The sequence below is a fragment of the Motacilla alba genome, chromosome 12 (genome assembly GCF_015832195.1).
Source record: "Motacilla alba alba isolate MOTALB_02 chromosome 12, Motacilla_alba_V1.0_pri, whole genome shotgun sequence".
NCBI classification, from domain to species: domain Eukaryota; kingdom Metazoa; phylum Chordata; class Aves; order Passeriformes; family Motacillidae; genus Motacilla; species Motacilla alba.
This window is the reverse complement of record NC_052027.1, coordinates 6,861,444-6,871,428: the sequence shown is the minus strand read 5'-3', so window position 1 is coordinate 6,871,428 and position 9,985 is coordinate 6,861,444. Positions and strand designations below refer to the sequence as shown.

At 46.8% G+C, this 9,985-nt stretch overlaps 1 protein-coding gene across 1 annotated transcript in view; it reads right to left on the bottom strand.

The window, feature by feature from the left end:
• Window positions 1–7,228: 7,228 nt before the first annotated feature.
• PRICKLE2 (prickle planar cell polarity protein 2) overlaps window positions 7,229–9,985 on the bottom strand; it is a 112,141-nt gene continuing 109,384 nt past the window's right edge. The window contains exon 9 of the mRNA XM_038149327.1: window positions 7,229–9,923. Within this exon, the coding sequence (XP_038005255.1) occupies window positions 9,055–9,923 (869 nt within the window). The 3' untranslated portion in view covers window positions 7,229–9,054. The remainder of the gene's footprint in view (window positions 9,924–9,985) is intronic.

Here is a 9,985-nt window from a genome sequence, read left to right as displayed (position 1 = left end):
CATTTCCCAAGGTTCTATGAATAAATAATGCAGTATGAAAATACAGGCAAGGTGTTTATCAGGGCTGTTAGATGGAAGCACATCTGGAGCTGATTTGGAACTGGCTGTTATGCCTATAGGTTAATGTAGTGGCTTTTGGGAACATCACTTCCCTGGAAAAACGTGCATGCTGGTGGGGAGAGGGTATCATGCTGGTCCCAGAACATGCTTATCTTTAGGAAAGAGTACTGGGAAATCTTTCTTCACTTTGGTGAAATGATTACTGCCTTATCATTCAGAGCTTGAGGGATATATCCATGCTGTTATTATAACATGTTATTTCTTCACAGTTCCTCATATAAATGGTGGAGGCTGTGATGTCTTTGTGTGTATGTGCAGGAGAGAGAGAGCCTTGTGCCTCTGTAAATGAAAATCCATCTGTTTTCTGTGCTGGAAGTGGATGCTCGGTGCCAGGCAGAGGCTGCTTGCTCTGGTGGTCACAGTGGTCAGTTGAAGGTGTAAAGCTGCAGGCACCAGGAGGGAAAAACTTGCAGTACGTGTTTGAGGACAGAGATATGGCTCCTCTGGCAACCTCCCAGATCCTAAAGCTGCCCAAAGCAGCAGCTCGGGGTACCTGGGAGGTTCCCTGTTTCTGCAGCGGAGCTTGTTGCTGGTTCTGTGGGGAGAGAATCCATATGGACATAAACCAGGGCCATTTTTTTTTTTACTGGAACAGTTACACCACTGTTCCAGTCCCCAGAACAGGACCTTGGGCAGCCTCCTCCCACTGGCTTGTGGAGAAACACTGGCCCCAGGACAGACCCTCAAACCAGTTTCTTTATTCCCAGCAAACCAGGGATTTGAACTCCACTTTGATGCCAGTAGGCAGGGAACCTGCTAATGGTGCTGGAGGAGATCCACATCCCAGTCCTCCCAGTCTCTGCCCAGGTGTGCAGCTGGAGATTCCTTTTTTGTTGGTGGCTGCACTGAAGTCTTTCAGGCTTTAGCAACTTCCTCAATGACAAGTGAGTGGGAGAGTGGGGATTTATTGAGAGATGGGACCTTCTCTGCCAAGAGCAAAGTGAGCCCTTCACAGAGACCCAGAGGAACACTGGAAGCTCTCCATCTAGCAGGTTGTTAAAAATCATTTCATGAGAAAGCAGAGATCCTGCTCTTAGAAAGGCTGTGCCACTTGCTAACCAGTGTTTTCCACTTCCAGCCAACCCATGTCACATGGAGGATGCTCTGGTTTTCTTGCCAAAAGATAGGCCCAGGCCACACCAAGGGGAAAGTGTTCCTGTAGGCACCAGCCCTTTTTTGTTTTTATAATGAACAAAACCTCAGACTTCTGGGGTCCACATGTGCAGGAACAATGGCACATTTTCCTCTCTGGACAGAGGATTTACCTCCTGGAGAGGACCCTATTCCCAAGCACTTGGTGCTTACAGCATCTCTGGAAGTGTTTGATCTTGGAGCCTCACTTGCTGCCTTCAAGCCTTGGCACAAACTCCTACTCAATTTTCTAATTTTTTTGCCCATTCTTTAGCTTGTTTCATTCCTCATCCCAGTTTTCTCCTGTGATTGAATCCAATACTGCTCCCTGCCCAATTATAGAGATCTGGAATATTGCATTGAACTCTGATTTTAAAACTGTCACCGGGAAAAAAAATTGCATTACACATGGAAATAAAATCAAAATTTAAATTTAATTGAAAGGAAAAATAAGGATTGAGTGATTTTCATTGTGATCCTCATGTCTTAAACCAATCTCAATATTCTAACAATAATTTTGGGTTGTTTTGACCTGAAAGAATCAAAGTCTTTCTTTTCTGACAAGGCTGACAGATGCTTTGACTGATGACAGTAAAAATCAGGTCTTTTAGTCTAAGAAATGTTACAACATGATTTGCATACAAACAGGGACTGAGATAAGCTCTTGAAAATCTCTTGCACTTGCAAATCCTGACATTGGAGATGAATAAAAGGAATTTTATTCCCTTAGCCCAGTGGATGCTCAGCAATAATGACATTGTCATAAACATTGGTTTGAAACTCCAAATTATGAAAGTGAAACTGGGAGATTTTTGCCTTTTCCCCCTAGACAGGCTCTCCCCACCCTCTCCCAGCTGTTAACAATCCAGGAACATTAAAGGCAGGGATCTCTGGGGCTGCAGTGAAGCCCTGTGGGGAGCCAGGCCTGTTTGCTCCAGTTCTCTGTGCATCCCAAATCAACTTCTCCTCTTTGTATCTTTTGCCGTAAACAATTATGTTCATAAATATGCAAAGATTTGCCTCCTCTGAGTAAAACCCTCTACTGTCACAACTGGGCCAGGTTGTGAAGCCGGGCACATTTATTCCCACCCCTGTGAATTCTAAAATGAGCTGCTAGAAGGCCGAGTGCTGGGAGAGGAGGCTGCTCTGGTGCTCCTGCCCAGGGGCTGCCTTGCTGTGTGCCCAGCGAGGAGAAAGCTTCTCCCCTTCCCCTTTCACTCCCTTTTCTCCTTTGCCTTTCTGCTTTCCCCTTTCCCATTTATTTTTCCCTTTTGCCCTTTTGCCTTTTGCCTTTCCCTTTTTCCCTTTCCCTTCAGGCTGGCAGACCCCACCAGTGCTGCCAGCTGAGCCATTTCCCAGCTGCCAGCTGGGGCCACACGAGCTCTTTTGGAGGGTCTCATTAAGGTTCCCCACACAAATGCTGCTGTGCCAAGGCCTGGCCTTCCTGGCATATAAAAAAATTGCCATTTCACCCATGTGTTACCCAAGGATGAAGTTTTAATTCAACTCCTTAGTGGTGGGTGAGCAGAGTGGCATGGATCTGTGGAGGGACACAGGGCAGCATCACATCTGTTGGACCAAAATATTGAAAATTTTCATCTCAGCCACGAGGATTTTGCAGTGGCTCTCCCTGGCTCCCCTTTGCTCCCCTGTGGTCACATGAACAGAGAGCAGTGTGAGATGCAAGTGTTTCATTCAACATTTTAAAACTGTTTGCTACACGAGTCTATGAATTTAGTAAAACTTCCTAAATATTCACAAACTGCTCAGCAGGCACATGATGAAGGATGGAGTGGATAGAGGAAGCAGGATTTGCTGTTTTGGAGAGTCATCACATAAATAATTCAGCAGCCCTAATGTGCCCAGCTGTGTTTACTGTCCTGGGCCAGGAGCTCCAGAGGCTGCTGCTCCCAACAATGAGCAATTTTGCTGCTTTGGTTTGGTGGGGAGTCAAGGTCAGACCTAAGCCAGGCAGATGGGGCAGGAGGATGGGGGGGCTCATTGGAAGCCTCTGACAGGAAAAATCTCCATTGGGCCAATAAATGAATGGCCTTTCCAACAGGCACTCTGTGCATTGTGAATGAGCACTGATAATTACAGAATTGCAGCAGCTCCAGATGTTTTGTGTATGTTTCAGTCTTCATTTATTTGTTTTCTGTGCCAAGTTACTTGGGATACCGAAAAGTGTAAATAATGAATATGTGATGAGCAGCAAGCATGAATCCCTGCCCTGCCTCCCTCTTCCAATAAAGCTAATTAATCCAAGTACCAAAATAAAAACTGCTTGAGTCTGCTCCAGCATCAGCCATGAAAGCGTTCTCATGAGCAGATAATTGACAATTAAGGCCCAACTTACAGAAACGAAGAATAAAACCCAAGTTTTATAGAGCTAAAGCTCTATAGCAGCAAAGATCTAAGGGAGGAAACAACTCTGATAGAAATTGCTGGCATGCAGTGCCAACAAAGCTGGCTCAAACCCTGAGCCACTGGTTTAAATCAGAACTCCTTTGCCAGCCTCCTTCACCCCAGACTTTTAAGTTCCTTGTTGTTAAAAGCATGATTGTGGTGGAGGTTTGGAGATGGGGAAACTGAGGCACGGAGCACAGACAGGGCTGGCAGCTGAAGAGATCCCTGTGTTTGGGGTGGGAGTGGATCGCCTGGCTGGGTTTGTTATAGAGCAGGGCATGTGCTGCTGTGTTCATTGCCTGATGCACAGCCAGCCTGGCTCAGGGCTGGCTTTCTGCTGGGTGTTGATTTGGGATCCCAGTCCAGAGGGCTGCACTTTTGGCTGCAGGAATTACATGGGATATATATATATACATATAGATATATACTGTGATCTGATGTGTGCTCTTCAGAGTTTAATGCTTTATTTAGACTGAATTAACTTGCTTCACAGGGCTTTGTTTATCTATTTTAATAAATCATCTCTTTCAGCTAAATCTTGCTTTAAGAGTTGATCATATCCAGAGCCTCTAAGAGCACAGCAGTTATAAATATTTGCTTTTACAAGGGGAAAACTCTCCTGAGAATGCTTTAGCAACTGACTGGGTTTGCCTAGAAAAAGGAGACTGGTAATTTGCTGAGTGCATAACAAGAAGCAAAGAAGCAGAAAGGTGGAGCTGTCTTTGGTCACTGACCTAAGAGCCAGTGTCCCATAGGTGCATAAAGCCCGTGACCTGGCTTCCTCTGCTCCTCCCAGCTGAGGATGAAGCCTGGCTGCAGATGAAGCTGATGCTTTAACACAGAGGGAACACATAGCACAACACTGGAGTCCATTGTTGATGGATGGAGGCAGCAAATTCAAATAATTTGAACTTTTAAATTTTTCTTCCCTCCTCAGACATTCAGACAAACTTGTGGATGCTTTTGGAAAGGGGCCCCAGCTCTCCAGTGTCCCTTTGTACTCAAACCGGATCTGAATTCCTAAATAGTTTTAAGGATCTAGGTTAAAAGTGTATTGCATGGAAAAAAAGAAAAAAAATCTTTAAAATAAAATCCTCTGGAATTGCTTTAAGTTAATGAGCTTTTCTGGACATGGAGGATGGTCATCTAATAGGCGGCAGATAACCTTCAGGAGAACGAGGACAGCCTAGATTTCAAGAATAGCATAATTGTATGTAAATGCAAGGAACTGGGAGCTTTTTTTAGCCTGAAAGAGCAAAGTTCATCAGATACCAGGGCAGTTCAAAGCCCAGGAGCTCGGACTAGCTGAGAGCTGGGGCACAGCAGCAGTGCCAGGTGGGTGCTGCCAGCCCCATACTGCACAGGCATGGATTTTTGGGGTATTAAATTGTGAGGGTGTCTGTTTCTCAGGAGCAGTTGGTCTTTGCCAAACTGAGGTAATTTATTAACCCTCCACTCAGCAGTGCTGTCCCTCCCTTCAGAAGCAACTGGGTTTTCAAAGCCACTGAGTGCTTTGGGCTATGCCTGAGTCACTTGGGCCTTTAGCAAATGTGGAATTATCTGTGGATGATAATTTCCAGAGAAGGTGCTGCTGAATATTTCTAACCTTAGACTTCTGATCTTTCTGCAGAGGCTTCGCTCATCTCATTATGATCTGTCTGCCAGGCTCAAGGCTGTGGGGCTTTTGGCTTCCTGAAAAACAAGTCTTAGGTGTGCTAGAAGCTTCCCTGCACAGCTCTAGTGGTTTTTGGGCCAACATGTTGTCATACTGGGGTGTTTGAGGTGTTGCAGGGAGCCCCCCATGTCTGCTGGGAACACGGATGTGAGGGATGCTGTGCTCCCACCATCACAAGAGTCATGGCCAAGTATGTGATGTGAACCTTGGCAATGGAAGTTAACACCAGCCCTTCCCATGGTAACACTGGGTGGGTTTTGCCAAGGATTTTCTGGAGAAAAAAGGGGGAAAAAAAGAGATTTTACAGAAGAAAACTGTGGTAGCAATAGGCCTTAGCAATCAGATTTAATGATTTTTGTAAGCAACAATGACAGTGTGCCAGGCTGGCTCTGGCAGCACAGCTGTCTGGAGGAGCCCAGCAAAAAGCTTCCTGCTTGGCCAAACCAGGGACACTGCAGGTGACCCCAGGGGAACTGGGAGCCACTGACACTCACCCCGAGCTTTAGGTGGTGTCACCTTCAGCAGTTCTGGAGACGCAAAAGCAAACGTCAGCACAAGGGCCCCGCTCACACGGGCACAGAGAGGGGAATCAGCAGGGCCAGATGGCAATGGAGCAAGATTTTACAGACTTGTAGCTCCATCCCTCAAGCTCAGTGGGTTTGTCAGAAATGGTTAATCATACTCCAAGTGGGCTGAGCAGAAAAAAACCAAACTTCTTTTTTTCTTTTTCAATCACGTGCCTCAAAGTGTATTGGATTTCTGGAGCCCATATGAAAAATCCAAAGGGTTTGGAAGCTGCGTTTGCATTTATTGATGAAATTTGTACCAACTCTGACTTTCCCAGAAAATGTGATCTGCCACCTTTCTGTGGTGCTGGTGAAGGGTCCATCAGAGGGGAACATCACCTGAGAGACTTTCTCCCGTTTGTTGCCCATCTGTTCCAATTCCAGCACTGCATTAAAACTGGAGTGCATTGCAGGGATGCAGAGATGCTCTGCAGTGAGAACCAAATTTTGAAGAGTTGCTTCCAGCAGCAAAACCATTGTGTGAACAGAGGCACTGTGCCTGGGATTTTAGTAGAAAAACTGCATGTGCAGAGTGCTGCAATTTTGCTGCAAGGAGTCTCTAAACTTGTTCTGTTACCCCTGGGGAGAGGCAGCAAGCAGGGAAAGGGGAAAGGCTGGGATTAGTTTTTTACCATTTCCTGAGCAATCCAAGCTCTGGCTGCACAAGAGCAGCTCCACTGTACCAGAGCTGACAGACATTTGTTGTGCTTTTAATCACTGACAATGAATTAAACTGTACATAATCAATTCCAATTATAGAATAACCTGTAGTTGCAGTGTTATATTTGTCGCTGTAAGCAATACCCTATCCAGCTTAACAGGTCTGTTTTGGAAAACATGGAAAGATCTGTGAACTTCTAAGAAAAGGCTGTTATTTATACATTTTAGGTTGACAGTCTCCCCCAGTATGCCAGAGGCCCAGCAGGGATTTCAGCTGAGCTGTGCTGGCTTTTACCAGGTAAAGATTTCAAAAGCTGTGTGGATATGGCTCTTGGGAATATCTTTGAGTGGTGAACATGGTGGTGTTGGTTGTTCTTCCTCAACGATTTTTGAGATTTTTCCCAACCTTAATGAATCTATGATGTGGCTTTTTTAACAACAAATAATGGGCCCAGGTGTTACAACACCAGGTCACCAACCCTGGGGAAGGTGCATGGTGTGCAGGAGAAGCTCCTCCACCAGCTTTCTCTGCCCACCAAAATCCTGCCAGCGATGGAGCTGAGCTGGTTTTTGTGCTTTTATTTCAAGACCAGCTCAGTAAAAATCAAGTTTTCTACTCATGATTAACCAACACTCCTTAAGAGCAAAAAATGTACACAAGACTCTTCCCTTTGGATGAATATTTCCATTTATTCCAACTGGAAAAAACATTTTTAAATATATTTAAGTATCATTTCTTTTTTTTTTCTTTTTAAAGGAATAATAATTATCACATTGTCCTTTACAAACAACAAAAAAATTCCTAGCAATAGTCTGTGGTATGGAGACATCCATCTTCTAGATTTTTCTGCATCTGCTGCTTTGAGTAGGCATGGGGGTGTCCCTGTGTGTGCCCAGGGCTGCCAGTGCCATCCCTGCAGCGGGATCCACATTCCCAGGGTGCAGGGAGGGGCTGGCCTCAAGGTGCAGGGACACCCTGAGGTGCCAGCAGCACATGGGGAGGGCAATGCAGCTGGTTAAGCTCTCGGCCCTCGTGTGGCTCAAAGCCCAGCCTTATCTTAACCCCCACAGGTGCTCTGGCTGCCAAGAGCCCCTTTTGCAAACTCGCTCCTTTATGGGAAGCACTGGGACAACCTGGCCTTGGCTTGCAGCTGGGATGGCAGAACCCCAATGGATTAAAGCACACAGAGAACAAACTCACATCCACCAGAATACAACACAGCTGAGCCCTATGCAGGGGCCCTCTGCCGCGGCAGGGGCTGGGCTGAGCCCCCAGGGGACAAGCCCTGGCCACAAACAGCCCCAGAGGGGAGAGGGCATCTCGCCAGGCAGGAGGGGCCGTGGGGAGCAGTTTGCAGGTGTTCTCATATGTCGTAGGCAGGAGGCAATACTGAGACTTCCACTTGGTAATGAACAGCAGTTAACCCAGGAGACTAGAGCACCATAAGACAAGTCTATATTCAAAACAACGTCATGCTGACATCACACAATTGCACCATTTACACTTTATTTACTCCAAATAATAGTTCAATGTTTAGTAACTTCAGCGTTCTCTACAGAGGTGTGAAATTCCTTCTCCAGCTTTGGTAATTTACAATGTTGCAGACATTTGGTAGTTCTGGTCTTTCCTATTTAGTAATAATAATAATAATAATAATAATTAAAAAAAAGGCCCTTTTGCAGCTGTCGGGGGTTCCTGTATCTGACTGATGGAGTGTACCTGCAAATCATAGGCTTCAAAATGCCACTGAGGCTTGTCAAGATTTAATGAATCAAAAACCATTTTGTTTATTGACCAGGATCAAAACAAATAAACAGAAAAAAAAGGTTAAAACAAAAAAACCTCTCAAAACAAATGAAAACTCAGACTCTCACTGATAAACTTTAGTGATGATGAAATGGAAAGGGGGGTCCAAAGTATTGTTTGGTTAGCTCTGACTGAAAATAATTCTGAATGTGCATGCATTTTCCCAGTGACTCCTAAGATATAGAAATTCCTCTGATATTACAAAATACAAAAATATTTTCTCCAAACTCTCATTTACATCGCATTTACAACAATCATGGAAATAACTTAGGCTCCCACACTGTCCAAGAGACAAATCACCTACCGAAATGGCTAATGGAAAACAAAAACGTGGTGGAAAGCAAAACCTACCAGCAAACTGATGCTGAGAGTCAACAGTGGCAACCAAAATGTACGGACAAACAGAGCTCAAGGGGGTGGCAGTATCTGGGAGAAGGAAGAGAAACTACTGGGTAAATATTACAGGCTAAAGTGAACTTTTAAAATTTTTATCTCCAAAGTAAGATGTGCAAAATATATTCACTGTGCCCAGGATTATGACTATTTATAGAAGCCGGTCTACAACCTTCTTAACAAATCCCTACTCTTCGGGCCTTTTTTTTGTTACAATAAAAGCACTTACATGATCTAAACCAGTGCAAGATCGTGAGTTAATTTACATTCTCCCAAGGTGCCTGGCAAGGATGCCATTAGGATATGATGCAGTTCTTGCTCTTCTGTCTTTTCCGGCTGTGCAACTGTCCCCTGGCCCCCACTGTGGAAGACTTGGGCATGCTGTACGAGCCGTACTTGTGCAGCAGCTCCTCGCTGGTCACGTACCGGAGGCGGGCAGGCTGCGGAATCGGCTCCCCCAGGAAATAGCCCTCGTTGTCGGACTCCGAAGACGAGGAGCAGGTGGAGCACCAGTCGTATTCGGCAAAGTAGGGCCCCCATCTCTCGCCCAAGTGGTTCTGCAAGGCAAGATCCGACACCGTCCGGGGACAGTGGCCGTAGACATCCCTGCAGGGACCCTGCTCCATCGTCTCCCTGCAGCTCCTCTGGCGCACGAAGGGGTCGTAGTCGTCCCTGGCTCGGAGCGAGGGTCTCTCCTTCAGGCGGTAGCACTGCTCGCTGGCCAGGTGCAGGGCGTTGTCGGAGCGGGAACGCCGGGAGCGCCGGGGCCGGTGCGGGCGGTAGTGCCGGTCGTCATCGCGGAGCACGGTTCTCCGGCGCGTGCGCTCGCTCATGGGGGTGTGCCTGGGGATCTCCTGCGCCCCCAGCTTGCCCCCGGGCACCCCGCTGCCGTAGTCGAAGCTCTGGTGCATCCGCCCGTGCGACGGCCGCTCCTGGTAGCCGAGGGGGCTGGCGAGGTCGTGCAGGGTGGGCTCCATGTCCTGGTACTGCTGCACCGACAGCAGGCTGCGCACGGACTCGGCGCTGCGGAACTGCATGGAGGAGTTCAGGGTGCCCATGTTGCTCATCTTCTCCGAGACGTTCATGCCTGAGTCTTTGCTCAGGTCAGGCATGGAGAACCTGGAGAGGTGCTCCTGGCGCTTGGCTCCACCGTCTGCTGAGAGGCCTTTGCAGGAAAAGGGTAAAGGGAAAAAAAAAAAAAGAAGTTAAGAAAGAGAATTTTCTGCC